The 23,382-nt window shown below is 40.8% G+C and overlaps 1 protein-coding gene across 3 annotated transcripts; it reads right to left on the bottom strand.

Annotated features, from left to right (window-relative positions):
- Window positions 1-1,310: 1,310 nt before the first annotated feature.
- Window positions 1,311-23,160, bottom strand: THOC1 (THO complex subunit 1). 3 transcript variants are annotated; one of them, XM_086608591.1, is made up of 22 exons: window positions 23,055-23,160; window positions 22,073-22,146; window positions 21,907-21,967; window positions 21,130-21,196; window positions 19,955-20,073; window positions 18,633-18,681; window positions 18,051-18,146; window positions 17,675-17,757; window positions 17,116-17,189; window positions 16,433-16,541; window positions 15,121-15,252; window positions 14,500-14,600; window positions 12,535-12,601; window positions 12,319-12,369; window positions 11,618-11,688; window positions 10,726-10,749; window positions 10,222-10,317; window positions 9,281-9,346; window positions 5,768-5,851; window positions 5,386-5,533; window positions 3,835-3,913; window positions 1,311-1,794 (listed from the first exon to the last, which is right to left on the bottom strand). In XM_086608591.1, the coding sequence occupies exons 1-22, from the start codon at window positions 23,145-23,147 to the stop codon at window positions 1,499-1,501; spliced, it is 2,040 nt and encodes a 679-aa protein (XP_086464717.1). In that variant the 5' UTR covers window positions 23,148-23,160; the 3' UTR covers window positions 1,311-1,498. The 3 variants fall into 3 exon arrangements, with proteins under 3 accessions (XP_086464717.1, XP_086464716.1, XP_086464718.1); XM_086608590.1 differs by lacking the exon at window positions 10,726-10,749; XM_086608592.1 differs by lacking the exons at window positions 1,311-1,794; window positions 10,726-10,749 and adding an exon at window positions 1,802-2,114.
- Between the last annotated feature and the right edge of the window lie 222 nt (window positions 23,161-23,382).

Here is a 23,382-nt window from a genome sequence, read left to right as displayed (position 1 = left end):
TGGATCAGAGAAAGGGATCAAAGCTAAACCAGGGAGGTACAGCTCAGTGCCCAAGTCTCTTGCCACAAGCACTGAGATAAGTGTTCTTGCCTGAAGCATCAAGAACGTGACTCACTAAACATGGCTTCCTTCAGTCACCTTCCTTGTGGCTGTCCTCATTCCCAGCGTCACGTAGGCCCCGTTCAAGAGCTGTTAGTCATCTCCTCACCCCTCGGCTCACACTGTGCTCAGGCTCCTTAATCAACTGAAATAGTCACATTTCTTACCTGCTACCAAATGACAGCCGCAGCAGGAGGTGAGACTGTGGCTGTGTTATTTCCAACACCTGTCCCACATCCCAGCCCCTCCCAACTGTCACTGAAGCACCCAATAATCCAGTTCTTAACAGCTGAATCCAAAGTGGGGGAGCAGGCACAAAGCTCTTCTCAACAGCTCCACAGGCAGCAACGCACCTTCGAGCTGCTGGCTAACCACACTGCAAATTCATGGGAATGATTTAATAACTGAAGCAATACTCTGCTGAGAAAAGTTCTATGATACCTAGTTCTCCAGACACTCAGCAATTACACAAATTCACCAAATGACACTGTTTCTTGTAGAATTTGCTACAAAACAAGTTGTAGCCAGCTACAACTTAACACCACAAAACAACTCACTTTTTTAGGGAAAAAACAGATCCCATTACAGGAAACAGCTTGTACCCATCAATAGAGAGCCATATCCTCAAAACAAAACCAGTTGTCACTCCACAGTAAACAGGGACAAAAAAATTACCTTGTTTATCACGACTCAGGGGAGTTCCTACATAGCCGAACCTATGCAGAGCCAAATAAAACCAAACGTTGGGAAACCCTGCCAATTATCAACTGTCAAGGCCCAGAGAGAACAAGTCCTTCAGCAGGACAGCAGACTGACCACAGTACCCCTTCTGAGGACACCAGTTCTTCACTGAAACTGAGTGCTGTGACTCAGATCTCCATCATAACCCTATTATTTGCTCAAAGTTGAATCACTCACAAACAGATAGATACGTTTTCATGGTCTACAGCTCCCTGCTGCGATGACTTGGAAGTCCTTCTCACCCACCCATGCTCTGAGAAACCACACAGAGAGAGAGACCATTGACTGCTCTGTCCAACAGGAGCAACGTGAGCTCTGCTGAGGCCAAGCCCTCCGGTTGCAGTCTGCGCAGAAAGCTGCCTTCACTCTTCATCCTCCCTTTTACATTTCCATTGTCCAAGATGAAGCTTCCTATTTCTCGATCAGGATGACTAATCATTTTCTTAGAAAATCTGGACAACTGAACAATATTATTAAAACATTTTATCGTTTATTGAACATAAAATACCTATCAAAAGTCTGTTACCTAGCAACAATGTAACAATTAACAGTAGCAAAACAGTCACAATTAACAATGATGAGGACAACAACCAGAACAGTGACAATTACCACCACCATCCCCCCACACACCAAATGACAAGTTCACGTCCGAACCGAGCTAGCTGCTGCCTTCCGTGTCATTGGTTAGGCTCTCCGCGAGGTCACCAAGCCCGGCTTTGTTCAGCGCAGTGATCAGATTCTCGGGGGTCGCATGGGTGCCCTCCTGATCCTGCCAGGCAACCAGCAGCTGCTTGGCTCTCATCTTCACGTCCTCGCTGTCCAACTCGATCTGCCGTATATCAGAATCCTTCATTTCCAAGTAGGGGGCCAAGGCCTTCCACTGCTCCCCCAGCCTGTTGGCAAATAACTCGATCTGTTCGCCCGTCATGGCTTTGTCCCGTTGAACCTCTGGACCTTGGGGGGAAGGAAAAAGAAAAGAGAAAGAATCAGTGAGACGCAGGAGATGTCTCCAGATGCGGCTAATGAAACTTACCTGATCTGCCCCATTTTAAACCTCCTATTTATTTACTGACAGTCTGACTTACACCTTTCCTTTAGCTGTTAAAACCTACTCAAGAGCTCTGAGAACAGATGGATTTTTTACAGATGTATTACTTGGGTTTCAAGAGGAACGTCCCTTATTGCCCATGATAAAGAAAAACTTGGGTTTTACTGTCATCTCCTGTTTGATTGAGTCAGGATTGCTAAAGCCTTAAGTGCACCAGAACTGCCTCCTCCAAAAGAAAACAAGGATTTTGACAGGTAGCCTGCAATTCTCAATACATGAGTCAACTATAAGATTAAAGTTCAGAGTGATCTTTAATTGACTTTTAGACTTATTTTAGTCACTTTATGTGGAGTTAATCCAGGCAAAAAATATTTTGCTTCCCTTTTAGTGAGTTACGAAAGCCTCATGTCCCTAATAGCAGCAGGACTGTGAAAGGGATAGTAACTTTAACATGTAGTCAGTACTTTAAGGAATTTTCTGCCATTCTGGCATCAAGATAGAAACCACAGAACACTGTGCTCTGCTGAGAAGCTGAGTGCTGCAGCAATTACACAGGTGGGTTCACATGTTTATAGCTTATTATGGTCTATAATCTATGGCTTAACCACCTGTGTTTATTTCACACTGTTCTAAAGAAAAAAACCTAAAGACTGAATAACTTATGCAGAGAATTAATGATATTCTTAATTTTTAGTAAGCATTTCACCCTCGTGCCACCTGAAGAGCCAGCTGGCACGGAGTGTAAGTTTCCACTCTCCCCAGTGCTTATCAATCAGCCACACTCATTTATCTGAACTAAACCCACTACATCGAGGAGAAAGATGGGAAGATCACAAATGCCAAAACAAAAGCACTCAGGTCACTTCCCTTACTTCTGAGCACAATGGTGTACAGCAGACCACGGCTCTGCCGTCTTTGCTTTAGGACAAGACTTAAAGAAAGACGTAAATTCAACGCAGCAAAACTGCAAAGGCTGTTTCAGGCAGCGTTAAGGTGAAGAGGAGAGAACCCCTCCACTGTTGGCAAGGAGACTGTGGAAAAGGTCAGGTGCTGGATGGAAAATGGCAGTGGAAGAGAGATTCACAGAGGCCCAGAGAAGGCCTTCCGCTAACAGAAAAATCTTTCAACAAAATCATGGAAGCCCACAGGTAACCAGCAGTACCCGCTGTGCGAGTTCCAGGCCCTGCATATCCCAACTGCCCACGCTGGACCCAAGAGCTGCCATACAGAGATACGACACATGAGGGAGGAGGTGCTGTGAGGTGAAGGCAGGAATGAGGATGGAAGAAGGCAGATTCACAAAGACAGGAGACAGGGAAGGACGCTTAGGAGCATGACATACCAGGGTTACAGGTGAGAGACAAAAATGAAAGGACTAGTTCATGGAGAGGAACAAGAGATGACATTTGTCAGGAAGGTTGATCTTCTTACAGAGAAGCTTTTGCCTTGAAGATATTTTAAATGAAGAGGAAGTAAAGATCTCGGAGTTAGAATATAGCCATTTCTGAAAGTCCCATAACTACCCACCTCAACAGAGGCTAGAGGGAGGCCCTTCCCTGTAGCAAATAAAAGGCAGAAAGACCAGGAAAGCGGGGTGAGCAACACTCCGGTAGGTTTTTTACACAGCGATGCCGGCATTTTAGCTACAAACACCTACTAACGCTGTAAACGTACACTATGCAGCAGAAAAGGTGGAAGGCGCTCCTAATGGAAGTGCTAAACCAAATTCAACGAGGTAGATGCAGTCAGCACTGCAGGCCATGAAACTGAGAGGTTGCTACTGGTGCCCTGTGTCCAGAAAAGGCTGTGCTTTTTGGTACAAATACGGGTTCCGGTCAGTAGCGCTGGGGTAACCAGGGCTGGTGACCCTCGGTAGAAACTACGATAAAACACAACTTCTATTACACACATGAAGAAAGACAAGACTGAGAACATGCAAATCTTACTTTCATTGTTTTCCTTTAATAAAGCATCATTATCTTCCTCATCTTCATCTTCGCCTGTTTTTATTTCTTCAGAAGGAGGCTACAATGAGAGAACTAAAAATCACTGGATGAATTTTGTGTTTAAAGAGAAATTTTACAGCTCTGTGACGGTCCCCGGAATGCGTGTTAGAATGGAAAACCTGACATGATCCCATATGAGAATTAAAAGTCCCCCAGTCTCCTCTGTCCAAAACACCAGTAACAAGTGTTCTAGTAAAACACAGTATTAACTAAAAACCTTAATGAAAGTATCCACTTCACAGGATTCTCTCCTTTTCACAGTAACTATAACTAAGCATGACATACCTAGCTTTACTACTTACTTTTAAAAAGAAAAAAACAAACCAAGCAACTTTGAGACCACTACTGTTGAATATTTTTAAATTATTACTCTTCACTAATTTTATTCCTCACTCAGGAATTCCTCAAAGTTTTCTGTACTTTCAAACTTCTTAAAGGTGGCAAAGAAATACACAAACAACAAACTTTTCACTCTCTGATCAGCGAGATGAACCGAAGGCTTCTTTTCCTACATTTCAATCACAGCCCTTATCTACACATTTGTTTCTTACCATAACATTTAGTACATGACAGTAGTACCACCAGAAATATTACACAGTGATACCTTAATATATTCAACAGCTTTCCTCTCCCAGTATTTTTTCTAAAATTGCTATTAGCATCTAGCTAACTCTGATGGCTGAACAAACAAACCAAGCTATATGTTACAATCCGACCTTTACACCTCAGTGGTTTCACACTGCAGACAAGGAAGGTCTCAAATATGGAAGCATGGGTTTGTATCTGCAAGAAACTGCTGGGTTGTGTGTGTGCTAACTCAAAGGTTTAGAAACACTCCCCTCTCCAACTGTTAGTCTCTCTTATCATTGTGGATAAAGCTACCTGAAAGACTCCTCTCTGGTCTCAAATCACACTGTTCAGCATGCAAAGGGTTAATGCCTTAAATTTACAGCTCCAGAAGGTCTACTTTTCTTTACGTATTTTAAAAGGGGTGCTGATGGAAGACCTCTGGTAAATCTTGCTGTAAAGCTCCAGTAACACGTAGCACAGGATCCTCAGCTGCACACCCTGACCCTTTTACTGCCATCCCAGCAGCCACAGCAACTGATACTCATGACCCCTAGCACTGCCTTACACCTTCCATAAAAGTGGTTTGCTCTACAACATGGAAGCCAAGTATCTGGGTACAAATACATTCCTGTCTACCAACCCAGCAGAAAAATTTGGTATTGCCACAGCTGTTTGTTCACAGAATACAAGGCAGAGCTCAGCAGTTACTTGGTTAGTCTGTGTTATTCACAGTTTAGTGTTACTGAGATCGTCACCAATCGGATCAATTTTACCTTCAATTTTTACTTTACAAGCTTTTTCCCCGCCCCGTGTGTTTTTTTGTCTCCTGCTCCCTCCCTCCCCATGTACCAAATGGACTGCAGAGACAAACAGGAAGTCAAGTGAATTCAGCATTTATTATTATATGATAATATTACTTACAGGCAGCTCCTTGGCTAATTTGATTACCATGTTTTCTAGATATTCAGGTAAACTCTTGAATTGTTGGTTTGTTGGCTGGAAGAAGTGGGGACTTCTGCGTGCCAGAAGTCTCAGTGCTCTCCAGCCATAGTTAGAATTGTTCACAGCCCTATAATAAAACACAAGTTTGGTTGGTAACAGTCTTCAGTCTATAAAAGCACAGAAAAAGATCTGAGGCATTTACTAACCAACATAATTCTTTGTTGAAAAAATTCAACACATTTTTTGTACATTACTAGAGTCCTACACAGATACTAGCAATACAGAGAACAGTCTGTTTTCTTTAACAATCCAAACATAAAAGAGATCAAAGTAAAGTGAAACACAAGAAAGACTGACATACTTATACTTATTTTCAACCATGTTTTCAGGGTCTGCTTGTTCAATAGCTTCTTCAAAAAATTCCTCCAATGTTGGCATATATTCCCTAAAAAAATAAAATAAGGAGCTTAATACTCCTCAAAATCTACTCTAAAATAGCCGGCTTTCAGTTCCTCCATACACATCTCAAGTTTAACCACTGAAGAAAAAAAAAATCCCCAAAAAACAACCTACTCAAATTTAACAACTGCAAATAAGCAAAGGATCTGTTTGATAGGTGTTGCTATAAAACTGTCTACTGCACAACCACTGAAGCGTACCAGCAGCTGCTAGCACTGCCGATGACATGCATTTGAACCTTCTGTCATACCAAAAGGTGACACGAACATCTGTCAATAGCATTCGACGAGAAAGGACTGCAGGATGCAAGACAATAATCCTGGCAATAAGGAAATGAGACTTTCATAAAAATGCCCGTAACAACTGACTGGCTGCTTTAGAACCACACTGCCACTCACACCGCTCCCAAGAGCTCAGGAGTCCAAAATGGTTATTAGTTTCATGCAATTCGACAGCGCAGGGTAAGTAAAACACGGCCTCTTTACTCTCCCATCCCCCCCATTTCTGCTTCATCTGCTACCGGAGAAAGTTAAAGACTACTATTTACTCCCCAATTTCAATTATTGACAATCACTAATTTTAGAGTAGGAAAGACATTAGTCAGCTTAATGTTGTACTTAATGATCCAACCTTAGTGTCTCCTCAACTTGCTCCTTTCACGCCCCACGGTGATCCCTGTACCTTCTGCTGAAGGTACTTCACTTAAAGCACATTCAATACAGGTCTAAGTCTACAGGCATCAGGAGAAATTGATTTATTTCGAGTGGACTGAAAAGCATCTGAACTCCAGGGCTCAAAAAGATGTGATCAGTGCCATGAAGCCCAGCTGGAGGCCTGTCACTAGCAGATGCCAGGGCTCAGTACTGGGCCAGTACTATTTAGCACCTTCATTACTGACCTACTGATGAGAGGAGAGAGTGCACCCTCTGCAAGTTTGCAAACAATGTAAAACCGGGAGGAGTGGCTGACAGACCAGAGGGACCTCAACAGACCAGAGGAACTGGCTGACAAGAACTTCATGAAGATCAGGAAAGGGAAAGGCCAAGTCCTGCCCCTGGCAAAGAACCACCCGAGGCACCAGTACAGGCTGGGGACTGACTGACTGGAGTGCAGCTTTGCAAAAAAGGCTTTGGTGGACACCACCATGAATGTGAGCTTGCAATGCACCCTTCTGGCAAAGGCGGCCAGGGGCATCCTGGGCTGCATTGGAATGAGGGTTGCCAGCAGGTCAAAGGGATCCTTCCCTTCTATTCAGCACTGGCAAGATACATTTGGAGAGCGGGGTCAGTTCTGGGCTCCCCAGCACAAGAAACATGGATCCATGCAAAAGGCTGTGCATGACAGGAACATCTGACAAACAATGAGAGGCCGAGGGAGCTAGGACTGTTTACTTTGGAGAAGAGAAGGCTCAGGGGCAGTAAATACCTGATGGGGACAGTAAGGAAGAAATAGTCAGATGTGACCCTGCTTGGTGAAAGTACAAGCAGCAGCTGGCACAAACTGAAATTCAGGAAATTCCACTTAAGCACCAGAAATGCCCCTCTCCTAAGTTTTCTGTGAAGGTGGTCACACACTGGAACAGGTTGCCCAGGAAGGCTGTGGAGCTTTCACTCTTGAAGAGACATTCAAAACTCAACTAGAGAAAGTCCTAGGCAACTTGCTCTAGTTGACCCTGCTTTGAGCAAGGGGGCAGACTAGGTGATCTCTGGAGGTCCCTTCCAACCTCAGCTCTTCTGCGATTTAAAAGACAATATTTGTGGTTCATAGGGACATATGAAAAAGGTGACTGATGTTTCTGTTCTTAGAACAGCTAGTGGTTGCTTCTGTAAGATAGTCAAACCAGCACATAAGGAACCATAACCTAAAAAAGTAACAGAAATAACATTCTCAATGATCTTGCTTTGAACACTACAAGCAACAAATACAGGTTACTTAAGAGGTGTAGGTTACTGAGTGCCGAGATTATCAGTGTGCAAAGCAAGCTCACAATGATCTCTGTTTCTCCTACCTAATGCCTGACAGAGACACATCTGCTCCTACGAGGGAACCCAGTGATCCGTCAGGGCTGGGGCAGTGGGGAAGTGCAGCGCATTGTGAGTCTATGAACTCACTTTGGTTTTGTTTTCCAAGACACGTTTTGCCCAGTAAAGGAGTGCCCCATGCATGTTCAAGTGCAGTAATATCACTGACTACTGGAACCAAAGCCAGCATCTTGAGAACCCATCTCACTTGAATCCTGCTGTATTTGGCACTACGCAAAAACTTAAAAGCCAGATTTTATCTCAAGAAGAGCTATCTAAAAAGAAGACAGGTAAGGAAGTATTACCCCATTTGAACGAAAACATGAGGAACCAAAGCAAAACTTTACAGTCATTTGACCACATTCAGTCACAAAGTCTATAATAAAATTTGGAACGGAATCCAGATCCCTGGGATTCTTCTCTTCCCTGTTTACCATGGCATGCATTTTCTTGGTTCATCTCCATTTGTTTAGGTTTGGTGTGGGTTTTTTTTATTTTTAAAAATTGTATTTAAAGAAGTTGCAACACAATACAGTCACGCACAGGATATCAAAAGCTTTGGTTCCAAACACAATGCCACCTTTAGCCCTTGGCATAGTAAAAGCAAGTATCCTGTCAGAGGCCTTCCTGCACATCCCAGCCTCTCAAGAAAGGAAGGCACTTCCTCTGCAGAGCTCTCAACCTCTGAACAAGCAATTTCTCCACTCAGGACATCTGCACAGCTAGGACCTCTCCCCAGGCATTCAGCCTTTAGAGCCACAAAGTTCTCTTGGGAACTGTCCCATTCCTTTTCCAAATTTTCATACTAGGTGCCATCTGCACAAAAATGGCTTACGTTGTCTTTACAAATAGAAAGTTATGTAGCAAAGCACGTTTTCAGTATTTCCTACAATTGTGTAAGCAGAAAGGATAATCAATAATTGTATTTTTCTACAACTGGACCACTAGTAGATCCGGTATGCACGAAACAATGCTGGCTAGCCATTTTCCTCTTGTCTAGTATTGTTCAAGACACACGTCTGCTTGAAAATCATAGCCAAATAGCACGCTAACTCCATTAGAGCCAGACTTGGCAATCTTCCTTTATTACATAAGGTACTTAATAATACAATCACGCTCTACTAAATGAGAGTTTCCATCTGGTTTTTAGCTTAGATTTTACTTTACTAAGCAATGAAAATTACTGACAGCATAAACGCTAGTGAAGAAAACCATAAGGAGACTTCAAGAAAAAGATTCGTACAACAAACTTCTCAAGACACACAGTGGAATGGCATACCATACAAGATCACCTTACATGCCTTCCTATGCCTTTTTGTAATAATTGTAATTTTGTGTGTAATTAGAGTGCTGAAATTTGACTTTAGACAAAGATACACCATTTTTTAACATACCTGCTCTCAGATTTACAAGCTTCCATGTTGTCAGGACACAAATTCCAAAGGCGGGTCAGTTCCTCACTGAAGAGAGAAGCATAAACCCATATCAAACTCCACACTCATCATTCTATTATTCTACGTTCCATCATTCACCAAAAGACAGACACATGAAACAATGCTACAGAAATTCTCACCCCAGAGCCTTTATAAGAAAGCATACCATACAAACTTTGTGGTATGTACATACTAGGAATTATCAGAAGTGACAGAAATCTTATCTGACAGACATTGCAAATTAAGAAATTTAATACATAATTTTCCATTATAATTTGTTTCTGATCCGTGGTCAGAATTAGTAACAAGCTCTGTCTTTCCAAATCAGCTAAATTCAGTCATTTTGTTTTGATAAATGAAATAATGTATCACTTTCAGAAGAGACATTTTACTACACACTCAGTACAAAGTCTTGAAGCTCAAGATAGTTGAAAATTTCCACATCTAGGTTGGGTGAACTGTTACAATGAAGAGACTATCATTTCTCCTAAAAAAGGAAGTGGAAAAATGCACCAAGTAGTATCATGCAAAATATGGCACTTTTGTTGTGGAGGACATATCAAGAATTCTTTGCCCCAGGGATAAAATATCAGTGGATGTTATTTTAAAACCCATGGCATAGATAAATTTTAAGCAAAAACATAAAGAGGACAAAAGTATAAGAACTGACCCAACAAGTACAAACCACCGATTTTCAGCCTGTAATAAGGAAAGGAAGCCTAATGCAAGTTTTTAAAGAACCGACATGCCCCTTGGCTGTTCTTTCCTGGCAGTTCCAAAGTGAGGAAGTTGGAAAATAACTGACTAGAAAAAAACAGTCACTGGCAATCCCCACCCTCCCACAAAAAAAACCCAAACCAACCAAACCCTAGAAACCCTGTAATAAAAGAAATTCAACATACTTCCCCATAAGGATTTTTTTGTTTGGTCCTTTTCCTAAAAAGTCCTCTGGAGCTGGCCTCTTTCTCACAGGCCTCATTGGCTTAGAATCAGGAGGTCTAAAGAAAAAAAAGATGTTCTTTAGTATCAAACCAGTAATATTCAGAGAACAAAATGAGGTCATTTCACTTAAGATGGTGCCTAATTCAATCATAATAGAAGTGTTCAGAAGGACTAGGATTCTAGGAGTGGAATGAGGAAGGCAGAAGAGGAGAGAGAAGATAAAGTAAGGAAAGGGATTTGCCCCACACCAAAATTAGTTCACTCACAAATTTAAAGGTGTATTAGAATCTTGATATAGAAAAGAAGCAAATCAGATTGAAGCCAGCAGCACATACTAAGTATGATTCACCCTACTGCTGGGTTCATCTCCTTAATGATTGCAAGTTCTCTTTCCCCAGGGGCACCTGATTACACGGGATCAGAAAATGGACATCTCAGACCACTGAGTTTAGGGTAAGACCTACCCAAGCTGAAACTCTGGCTGAGATCTAAAGAAGGAGACAGAACATTTATGAAAGTCAAATTTTGTAATTTTACTTTCCTCCCCCCCCCACCCCCAAATAGTAATTTCTCTCTTCTCACAGCCCTCCTCCCTTTTTTGCAAAAAGCTGAATTCACGAAGAGGTGACTCCACCTGATCTCTCCATAAAATGAGACTGGCAAAGAGATAATGACCTAGACACTCCTTACCATGAAGAAGCTATAGTCTGTGTGTAGAACGAATAAGAATGGAAGAAGAACGTTTGGTCATCACCTCAAGACAGTCAAGTAGACATATGAAGTCAAAGTTCAAGTTTTGCCACTAGTTAGTAACTAACTGCACAGGAAATCTTTCAGTGGCGAAAGCCACCTAATCGTATTTTTCTTTGAGATAAGCAATCACCACCAAGTGGCAAACCTAACAAGGTATGTAAGAGGACAAAACTCCAGGTATGCTGCCCCATCATAGCTGTAACACCAAAGGCTTCATTAGAGGCAATCCAAAGCGGTAGGTGGAAAAGTCAGGCAACAATGTTTTCAACCCCGGGTCTGCTGAAGGAAGGAGGGCAGACAACTTGCCCCAGTCTCCTCAGCGGCTGGATCGTTGGTATTAAGGGAAGAAAACACTGTCATGTGGCAGTGAGGAACGCTCTCCTGAGACCCTGCACGCACATAACCACCTCTTCATTGACACAATGAAGCCTTAAGACTTTTAGCAGAAATCCAAGAGCCTTTTGCACACACACAAGGGACATCCGACTATGCAATTATCAGTTGTGTGCATCATTAATGTTCATATACACTGTGGGGACATATTGTGAAGTCGAACCATCATTTCAAACAAGCAGCAGCAAGCTTCTACTTCAAAATAGTTACCTTTCTTTCACAAAGCTTGGGCAGCCCTCATTTTTCCATGAGTTCCAGTTTTCTTCCGTATTTAATATATGCTGGGGAAATATATCATTGCACATTATTAGGGTAATAATCACCTTCAGAGTTGACTTCAAAGTTTTTAATTGAGCTATTACAATTAAAGGGAAAATTTTGTCACTCTATTTCAGTTACTCTTTTGAAGGTCATCAGTATGATCTTAGGCAGCTGGTTTAGTTTACTCAAAAATAACATATCTCCTCTCTTCAACAATTGTGGAAAAGGCTTTACTTCTTCTCTAAAGAAGAAAATAGATGCAGCCAAAGCAAAGGAAAAAAAGAAAGCAAGATGAATTTTTTTTTTTAAATTCCACTTATATCTTAACCCTATGTCTTTGGGCACAGCACTCTTTTCTGCAAAGGCTTTCAAAAAAGTTTTATTCATTTTTTTTTCCCATAACTCATGTCTCCTGTATGTACATATGCACAAATTTCCATTTCTCCACAGGAAAAGGAAGAAAAGTACATTAATGAAAGCATGGAAAAAATGTGACTACAAACCAAAAAGACATTATGAAACCTTTCTTCCCTGAGATGACATAAAAGTTCACTCAGATGTAACACCTGGGTTCCAAAAGCTGCTTTAAATCGATACTGCTTTTTTATGCTGTATATGGTTTTTGTTCAGACAGGCACTGAAGTACTTACCTCTACCATTTTTGAGAATCTTTCCCCATCTGGAGGATTTTCTGAAAGAAGCTATGATTGGGAGGAAGAAAAAAGTTAACTGTTTGCATTATATTTGTAGCAGAATACGTAGAAAAAAGCCAAAGAAAATGTTTACTGCTTCAAAGTTGATTGATATAATATTACATGATAAATATTTTTCCATGTAATTTTTAGAGAAGTATCTACTGTACCAACCTGGTAAACTGCTTTTGTAGTATCCTCAATCCAAAGAGACTGTTCATCTGTTAGAACATAGTTTGAACTGGAATTGAAAAAAACAAAACAAAACAAAAAAAGCAGCAAAACTAAGTGTCATTAAATCAGCTTTTTCTAAAAAAAATTTGAAGAGTTTACTATACATCAAAATAGTGCTTAGGACACATGGTTTACACTATGTACTTTCTGAAGGACGTTAGTGGGGATCTGAAGAAAGTACTCTGAACGTGCTCTGGTCTGGTCCCATGGACTGGCCACTTAATAGTTTGTGGAGTTAGTTAGATGTGTTTGTGGAATATACTTTCAGGTTTAGCTTCATCCAATAGCAAGCTCATTTGTGTGATTCAAGATCACATCTTGATGTTGGACCCAAAGCACAGCAAGTGGGCACAAGGAAAAGACTTACTTCAAAAAAACCTCTCCTAACTCCAGCTGAAGCACTACTGCAGACAAACCATAGTAAAAGAAACCATTAATCTACCGGTTGCATACCGAACACAGATCTCGAGTATTTCAAAACATGAAATATATATAGCATAACCTGAAGTCATTAAACAACTTGCTTGGTACATCTGGAATTATAATGCAATCAATAAGTAGAAGTGAAAAGAAAAGAACACAGAAGTTTAACATAGCTCACTTCATTCTCAAGCAGAGACCAGAACTTTTTAAAACACATTAAAAATCAGAGAATCTGATTTTTGTTTTTCACTGGTTCAAGAAGAATCCATTTGAAGCAAAACAATTAACATTCCGTTTACAGTGTTCAAAAGCAATATAACACAAATCAGCTTTTTATGAAGCACTAGGTACCTTAACTAGCCATAGTCATGTTTACATTTGCTAAGTCAGTAACACGAGAAAAACTATTAGAACTAGCTTATCCTAGTTAATAGGAAAAGTTCACCTTTTTTAAGGAAGGGAATAATTAGTATTATTTTACAACAACTGCACTAAGTGTTATACTACACCATTTATGTCACACCATCCTTGATAACTGATAAATGAGTGCTTTTAATTAACACTTCAATGAATTGTCATTGAAATGACTGACTATCATCTCTACAGGACTGAACTGTAATTCAGAAAACGTGAATTCTATTCCTTCTCTGTCACTGCATTGCCTTGGTAAATTATCTATAGAATGAGAGCAATGATCATAATCTAGTTTGAAAAGTTCTTTGAGATCTGTTTATAAAAGCAGCATATTGCAGGTGAAAGACAGCTGCCTTAAATGTTAATCCTTATGTGCACATGTGGTCAGGGGACAGGGAATGAATGGAAAGGTAGGGTTTTTTCAGCCTAGCATTACAGTACAGAGTAGGAAAAGATTGGGTTTTGTCTGTCCCATTAATTTATAAAAGCAATAATCACCACCGTTATTTCTTGCTATTTTGGACAGAATTCTGTAGCACACCAGGAAAAAACAAATCGGCCACCAACACCACACTGCAGAGCCAAAATAGATTCAAAATGATGTCACATAGAAGTAGCTTGCACTGGTCTAACAACTTGCTGCTGCCGAAGAGCGATTTCTCCTTCCCTTCCCTCTCATGGCTGGCACTCACCTTAAGCAAGCTTTAGTGGCCCCTACTTCTCTGAGACCCCACTCAACTCACCAATTTGGCAGAAAACTAACTGCAGACAGTTTTTGTTTTTTCACTGGTTTAGTGAACTGCACAAATTTGAGAAAGTCTAATGAACACTAGAGTCACTGCAAGGGACGGCAGAGAACCACGCAGAGAGGAGGAGGGAAAGACAAGAATGAGACCTCCCCTTTTCTGCTGTAAAATAACTTCAGCCACACCCTGTATTTACCAAATCCAAGGCTCTGCAAGTTTCACAAGAACTTTATAACAAACAGACAAGCTCATTTAAAATATTTTGGTTTATCTCCCAGTATTTAGCACCCCATCCCCAAAACACAAAATATTTCCACGTTACCTCTTAAATTTGACCTGTCCCTTTAGATACTGAAATAGTATTAGGTACTGCAACAAGATGTGACGGCGAAAGTTACTGTCACTCAGCTGTAAATCCATCAGCTAAACAAAAAAAAAAAAAACAAACCCATAGTGTTGTATTTTTTAGTTGATATTAACAGAATTAAAAACTCTCAAGATCTTTTTGGAAGCAACTTTAAACAAGACTATTATGAGGCAGCAAATACAGTTAACACATCATCAGCCAAGTTTTGAAAACGTACTTCTAAAAGGCAATAAAAAAGCAACAGATCTTTTAAATAATTACTCCCTTTTAACTTCCCTTTTTAAAGGTAATAATACACATCAAATGCAATAAATAAACATCAGCTTTACTTCAAACTCTTATTCCCTAATAATAAAATAAAAGTCCTTAAATCCTCAACTAACAGCGAATCCACACAACGTAACGGGATACCCAGAGAAGCTGTGGTGTCTCTATCTGCAGAGGCATTCAAAACTCAACTGGGCACAGTGCTGGTCAAGCTGCTCTAGCTGAGAGCTTTGAGCAGTGAGGTTAAATTAGACACAGGTCTCTTCCAACCTTAACTAGTCTGTGATCCTGAGAAAAGAAATCACATACCTTTTCACTAGTTAGGAACTTGGCAAAATATACATGTTCTCCTCCTGTTTTTAGTTCTTCCAACTTTTTTCGGGAAGCCTGAGTGTCATCCAATTTGTAACTTTTGAAAACAGCCAAAACTTCTTCTGAGTACTATAAAACGGAGTTATTTACCACACATGAAAATAATACAAAAACTTGGTAATTAGAGAACTACACTAGAGACTAGACTTAGTGCCAAGCAAGTAAAATCACTTGTAAATTTGCTATCAGCCAGTTGAAACAAGACCCATGTGCCACCAATATCTGAACACCACAAATGACAGTGAAAGCGTTATCATTTCAGAACATCTAATCATTTGGAGTATTTAAAATATGCTAAGAAAAACAATGTTATGGGTTGTGCACAATTGCTTTGTTGTTCAGATGTTATGAAGAAAAAAGGTCCACGTGATGATAGTGTGATATTCAAACTCAAAGTTGTTCAGAACATATACAAAGGTACATAAGTGAGAATTAACTTCACAGTGCTGCTCTTAAAAATCAATTCAGAGCCTTAAAGCTCTAGCGAAGAAAAACTCAAAAATTATTTCATCTGAAAGACTTAAGCCTGGCCTTGTTCACTTTATCTGAACCATACATGACAGGGGTGGGGGTGTTTGTGGGGTTTTTGTGGGGTTTTGTTGGAAAGCTGAGAACGTACACCTCATTAATAAGATTCATATTAGAATGTCTGAGCAGATGTTACCTCTTACTACCAGAAAACAGTGAATAAAGACTAAAACACCAGGCTTCTTGCTACTAAATAAGCAAGTGGCAAATTGTGAAGAAACAGGTAGCTTAGCAATAAATCGTCCTCAACATTCACACTAAGCAAAATTGAAACAGCTGGCTGAAAGGGATGGTCAAGTCATTGCTACTATAAAGAGATCTGTTTCATTAGAGACCTATCGTCTTAAAGATCCCACTAGGATCAATATGACTATTCAAAAGTAAGATCTAGGATTAGGCAGAACTATTTTTCTTCTTGGGGAAAAAAAATGCCCAAGCCCACAACTTCTATGATAAACCACAAAAAAGGTACTTCTGACTACCTATGAAGTTTGTTACTGACATACACAAGTTTTATCAGGGGATTTACTGTATGTCTTAATATACTGTTTACCATCAAGGGCTCACTTTATAGAACAGCAAAATGCATTTTCTCATGCACTATTATTTTTCAATGGCATTAGTGATTCAACCGTTCTATGCTTACACAGTCACTCTTCTACTTGTGTAAAGTGTGATTTTTCACTTAGGCTGAATGGTTGAAAGCACAAACTCAGATTACCTTAAGAAAAGTCTTCCACGACACCTTCTCATAGCACTGCACAGGATTTCTAAAATAATCTTGAAGCGACCAGAATTTTCTATACAGGTTATAATCTATTGGAATGGAACTGGGGGGGTGGGGGGGGAACATAAAAAACAATATTGAAAGCAATGTGCAATCTCAGAAAAAATCATTCATTTCATAAGTGAAATGATGAGTCAACAGTGAGCCCTTACAAAGAACTCCAATACAGAATGTGTCTCTAAAAGAGTTTTCCATCCAGTCTATTTTTACTTTCTTACCATAAAAGCAAACAGTAAGAAAAAGTGAAAAACTCATAAGATTCTCATCTAGGGAATGAAGAGAGGCACAGCTTTTTCTCCTAAAAATATATATGACGTACTCAGAATCCCTGAATAGATCTTACCAGAAGTTTTTGTTAAGATAATTGGGAAAACTGTGAGAGTGTAACAGTGGTTCTCAGCCAGGATATGCAACTTTTTCAAATAATCTGTAGATTTCTTTCCTCTTCCAGGCATCTCCACTTAAACAGATTAAGACACTGCTATGTTGTATCAAATCTTGAAAGGACAGGAGGTAAGCAGAATTCTGAGTACAACATTTCAGGGTATTTCCCAAACATCTCTTTACTTTCACTTTATAAAATTGTGTTTCAACTTTTAGAATTGCTATAAGCTCACCAACTTGTTGGTGCTTCATCGTCTCCCATTTCACCTTCTTCTACGTCCATTCCTTCCTCTCTCTCTTCAGTGTGCTAACAGGAAAAAATAATTAAACACTTATAGAAATGCCAGTATGATTTGCATACAGTTTTCATTATGTTCTTTATTTTAAACATCTATTACACTGGTCATTCAAAAGATCTCTAAAGTATTAATCCAGTAAAACATGCAACAAACTCCTGTCTTAACACCTTACTACACTTTGCAATGGTAGCTTGACTTCTCTAGAAAATTCTGAAAAGACAGCTCTATCCTCCGTACACTGTGGGGAAAACCTAGTATGGCAAGTGACAGTGCTTAGTCTTCACAATCAAATAAACTGTTTCCCCTTCAAAGTCTGCATAGTTTAATGCACCAGGTAACATGCTTATTTCCAGAATCAGGAGCTTGATCTGGAAGAGGGACAACACAACTATGAACATAGAGTTCTGAATATTATGCATGGTAGCACATTTCTGCGCAAACAGTCTTGCACGTTTCCTGAAGAATAAGAAAAAAACGACATAGGAATTTTCACCTTCTGTCCTAGAGTGCTCTCATGTTCATTGGTATTGAAAACAGTGACGTTTTCCAGGTTAAACTGACTCTGCAAGTTCAGTCCTGTGAAAAACAAAGGGTCAGTCTTAGAAGCTGTGAAGTTCCCAAGTCTCTTCGCTTAGTTGTTTACGAGACGCTGGTATTAAATTCTCAGAAATAGCATCCTAAATTGTGCTTGACATCACAACAAATGAAAGTCATAATATCAAGGGTAGAGACAAGAACTAAGATACAACTGCATAGTGATTTTCTCCAACTGGATTTGGTCTGTGACCATCATAAACTCAAAAGATTCAGCATATTTAGTCTTTTAGTCTTAGTAGAAGTTAAGTGTGATGAAATGCAAAAAATCTCACCTGATTTTTCTGAAAGTGGAAATAACCTAGCCAAGAACAGCTGAATTCTTCCACAGAAGACTGTGTTTTGTGACTTAGATAATCTTCTTAGGAGGTCTAAATATCGTAAAGTAAAGAATATTAGTATTGATCCCTCTTCCAATTTCTCACACACTAGAATTCAAGACTTGTTAATCACATGACCTACACAGCTAAGGAAAGGAAGCTAAGATGTGTAAATTTAAAGGTAACTTCCTCAGATCACCTGTATTTTTTCCAAATGCATTCTACCAATTCTCCCAACACCTTCAACAGCAATGAAAAATAAAATCAAATGAATCCTACTCAAATACAGCCTCTGACATGAGCCTTGTCATTGCTGATAAATAAATATTTCCCAGATGTTCTGCTATAATGATCTTCACTGATGGAAGAGATTAATCAGCAAGACTCAAACATCTACTAAGATGAGTGATTTGCCTTTTAACTTTACTACTTATTCAACACATCTGAATGTAAAACAAATTGTTAAACTCACTTTCATTTGCTGAGATAGTGAGTTCTTTAATTCCACACCACCCGCCCTGGAAAACTACGACTCACCATTGCACATTCGTAGCAAATAATTTTTCCCTGCCGAGTAAAATGTATTCTGAAACGGAGTAAAGGTATTTAGATCACTAAGAGAACACAAAAGCTTCTTGAGCAGAATTTAATTCAATCACAAGTCATGAGTAACGATTAGTCATTCCTACTGTTCAGTCTAAATTTGAGTTTTCCCTTAAATAAGAGGCAGGTCACAAAAAAAAGCAACATAAAACAAGCAGCCCCACAAATTCCAAGAAAGCATAAAATGCAACATTTAAATCCAGCCTCTATACAGAAAACCCACATACGACAATAAACTGTAAGAGCAGCATAAACTTTTTTTTTTTTGACACTCATTGCCTTTATTATTCCATGCATTATTTGTATGCCTAAGCAAAGAGTAATACACAAAAGATTTAGAGCATTCACAGTACTAGTAATTTGGCAGCAGGAGAAACAAATTGATAGGTACTTGAATTAATGATAAAGAACAGTTTGTGAGCGTACTGGGGAGACGGGGGACTGTTACCTGAAACAACAGCCTGAATGAATGCCTATGGGAGGTAGCCCTGGTTAGGAAATCCAGCTTAGGGAAACACAGAGAAACTGGAATAATTTTCAGGTGTTACCTATAGCACTGCTGACACTCGTGGTCCTGGCAGTACTGCCAAAGAGTAAACCAAGGATTCTGAGATCCGAGATTTCTTATGATCTTAGAATAAGATGCAGGCAGCTTAGGACTTCTGCCTGAGACCCTGAATTCTCTCTTTAATTAGAGCAGCACAAGAAGATCAGCCGCCTGTCACAGCAGCTCTTCTCCTGCTACAGCACCATGGCACAGCAAGAGTGTAAAACACTCACACGGGCCTTAAAAAAACGACTGTTCCTCAAGAGCAGAAACATTTTAGGGTAACATATTCACCACTGCGATAGTCCTGTAATGGAAAGCTCATGAAGGAAGTGACCAGAAAGCCTTTTTCCCTGTAAACTGGAGATGGAGCGATCTCCTGCAGCTCTGAGGAACATGCTGAATAATAAGTCAAAAGAGAAGCTACTCATATAAATTGTGCATGGGAAGTTAAATTTTCAGTTGCTAAATGTCATGAACACTATAGAGAAAGGAGTCAGCAACAGAACATCAACCAAAATTACGATTTCTTTTATTGCTATCTGACCCATGCTGCCTCGGCATTTTTAAACCTCAAAAGAAAACATGCTCGATGCTACTATTTTAACACAAACACACACAAAGACAGTTAAAACCTGTTTGTAAAAATGGTTCAGGTAGACAGAAGCTTTGGCACAACTGTATCATCACATTTTGGAAAAATACCTACCGATTTCCATGTAGCAACATTTTTCTCCACAAAAGTGAAGATTTTGTCACACTGATCCAAAGGTAGGCAATCCAGAACATCCCCCAGGAGCACAAAAGGGGTTGATGCAGTGCAGATACCTGTAAGGAACAGGGAACATTTTATTCAGCAAATTTGAACTAAAATGCAATAAAGATGCATGGCAGTTGAGGGACGTTACATTAAAAAAGTAGAAAAAAATTCCTTCTGGGTTCCCACAAATCCTAACAAAAACCTTGGGCTAAAGCACAGACTTCCATTAAAGTTGTTTCTGTACGTACGCATACACAGAGGAGCTTTATGAGAGTTCTGCACTAATGTAAAACAAATGAATAACTGTTCTAAAACCCTCGAAGTCTGAAACAGTCTCACATCTCTTTGCAGACTGCAAGCGAACTCTTCCAGGCTTCTAAATCCACAGTTAGGTTACACTACACAGACCTACGAAGCCTGAGAATCTTTTCCTCAAGCAAAGCACTGCTAAAGCAGCGCTCCAAGTTTGTCTACCCATGCTTTGTAGTTTGATAGTGTCTGCATTCCTCATAATCACAGGTCTTGTTATTCTACAGTTCATAAAACATATATGTAATTGAGCTATACTTACTAAACAAACAAGCATTTGATGCGTAATGTGAACAAATAAACAAAGAGAAGAGCGTGAAAGCCTCTTCAGAAGAGATCAGCACAACCATTTTTGACAGAAAAGACAGTTATAGAAACATATTAAAGTATCTAAAAACAGCTGTGTACTGACAGATCAGTAGAGAAGAAATTACTTCTGGCTCCGCCAGTGACTGACAGAGAAGCCTACAAGTCATTTAACCTCTCTGCCTCAGTTGTCTCATCTCTAAAATCACGACAGGACACTTCTAAGTATTTTACAGTGGCAGACAAAGAAAACGCTATTTATGTTGCAACCAAAACCATGCACTTTCCTCTATTTAAAAAAAAATTAATTCCAACACAAATGTCACATATGTAACTGAATTTAATTATATTATACTTCGTTCCTCTCAGGAAACAGACTTAATAATCACTAGCTTAAGGGCCACATATTATCAAAGCTAACCACTGTAGATGACTTACAAAAATCAAGATTTTTAAATTCTCCTAAATGGTCCCTAAAACTGCCAACAGATTTGAGAGAAGATGCTCACCTTCTGTGACTCCATTAATTGCAAGAGAAATAATTGCCAGGAGATTTTCACATGCAGCTTTGTTTATCTAAACAAACAAAATAGTGTTAAACTTCTCTATTCTGACCTAAATGTATCTAACAAAACTGAAATTCTTGTTTCCAAGTAGGTATATTTAAAACAAATATTGACACTCAACTTCTCAAAACTTCAAACAATCTATTAAATCAGACTGCCAGTTAACTATATGAAGTTTTTATTGAGTGAGTAACATTTCTTGACCACTTCTGGCCATTAAAGACCCTACAATACCTACTGTGTAGAGAGAGTCAGGTACCTCTGAAAATTAATATCCCACATTCAGCCTTCATTCAAGTAATCATTATTTGATTCCTTTGATCGTTCTTTTCAGCTGACAGGCGGCTTTGTTACATGCTAGTAACAGATAAACCACTCCACCTCGCTCTTAAAGTACAGTTGTAGAATAATGCACGTTTATGAACTAGAATTTTATGACATAGCAGACTTTCATAAGCATTACAAAGAATTGCTGGAAAAGGCTAAGTCAACACCTCTCGCTATAACATGGTATCTGTAAAATACTGCCATTGTCCTACCTACCAATCTCCTTTAACCATCTACATTCAATCTTAATTAAGTAGCTTTTACATAATCCATGTTTTTAATAAACAGTATTTCCGTATACTAAAGTAAGATGCTGTTAAATTAATACGTTAACTTGCAAATAGAAATTTGAGCTTTATCAAGAGTTAAGCTGTAGCAGTTTAAAGGACTTACTATTTCTTCTTCTACAACAACTCTAAACGCTTGATCCAAGGTACACTTCTTTTCATTTTCACTGCAAATGCAAACATTCCACACCAGTTAATAACAACTATTAGAGACAAGATTACTAAAAATTATCTGAACAGGCATCCTTTAAAATCAGTCAGCATTTACTTACCTCCCAGGAATCTGGTTAAACGCATTCAACAATGGCTTGATACTTTTGTTAATCAGAGCCTCTCTGGTGGACGTCTACCAAAAACGTAAAGAAAGGTTAGAAAACCCAAAGGTCTCCTCCTTCCTCTATCCGGCAGGAGATAGAAATACTAAGGAATCTATTTGCCAGACACTATGCATCAGTTTACAAAGAGAACTTTGTAACAAGCAGGGCACATAACAAGTGCCGAGCACATCAGACATGTGAGTCAGTAGAGCATCACACCGCAGACCTGGGCTAAGAGCATGGTGAAAATAGTATCTGGAAGTGAAACACAGAGGAACACACTGCGCGACCAACACAGTCCCAAGTCCCACACGCACAACTTCACCTGCCTCACAGGTGGCTTGGGACATCACTCCCGCGAATAAAACGGCCTAAAATTGTCTATATCCCGTGATGAAATCAGCCTAACGGAGCGAGTGTCCGTGCCTCGACCGCTTCCGTGCAGGTCCCATCCCCGTCCAACAAACCGGGCCGCAAACGGCGCGGCCCAGAGGCCCCGCCACGCATCCAGCCCCGCCCGCTCTGGAAACGGGAACGGCGTCACTCAGAAGAGGCGCAATAAGCTACGGACGTTTTGCTGCGAGGGTTACACCAGAATTCATTTTATTTTACGTTAATTCTCGTGAACTAAGCAGCAGGTCCTCCCCTTGGCGGGCTGGGCTGAGCCAGTATGAAGGCCCGTTTACACAGACTCGCACCGCTTTATCCCAGCTGCGCTGAACGCCCGTTAAAAAGGGAAGCCCGGGCCCCTCCTCAGCGGGCGCCCCAGCCGGGAATGCGGTGCCAGCACCGGGCGGAGGCGGCGCGGCCGCTCAAGCGGAAGGGGACGCGAGCGGGCAGCGCGGCGGGAGGCAGAGCGCTACCCCACCCGCCCTGTCGCAGCCTCCCGCCCACCCTATCGCGAGAGAGGGGAGCCTCCGGGCCCGGCCCGGCTCACCGTGAAGCGGAGCCGCGCCTCGGGCAGGCTGAAAAGCGGCGGCGACATCGCTCCGACGGAACGACGTTCCGCGACGCGGGCCGATGACGCCATGTTCCTCCGTCCGGCGCTGCCTACCTCACGAAGACGCCCCGCCTCCTCGCTCCCGGCCCCGCCTCCTCGCTCCCGGCCCCGCCTCCTCGCTCCCGGCCCCGCCTCCTCGCTCCCGGCCCCGCCTCCTCGCTCCCGGCCCCGCCCCGCCCCGCCGGGGCGGGGCGGGGCGGGAGCGAGGAGGCGGGGCCAGGGGGAGCCGCGCGCTCGTCTCCCGCTCGGGGCTGAGCGCATGCGT

Source organism: Tauraco erythrolophus, chromosome 3 (genome assembly GCF_009769465.1).
Source record: "Tauraco erythrolophus isolate bTauEry1 chromosome 3, bTauEry1.pri, whole genome shotgun sequence".
NCBI lineage: Eukaryota > Metazoa > Chordata > Aves > Musophagiformes > Musophagidae > Tauraco > Tauraco erythrolophus.
The sequence above is the reverse complement of the archived record's forward strand: the minus strand, read 5'-3'. Positions and strand labels throughout refer to the sequence as shown.

Bases quoted from the DNA above. Each gene is read 5' to 3' on its own strand.
- THOC1 (XM_086608591.1), bottom strand. From the start codon at position 23,147: ATGGCGTCATCGGCCCGCGTCGCGGAACGTCGTTCCGTCGGAGCGATG. The intron at 14,601-15,120 runs GTATGTGATTTC...TTTTTTGTTTAG, and splicing joins AGTTCCTAACTAGTGAAAAG to CTGATGGATTTACAGCTGAG. The intron at 5,534-5,767 runs GTATGTCAGTCT...GTTTTATTATAG, and splicing joins ATGGTTGAAAATAAGTATAA to GGCTGTGAACAATTCTAACT.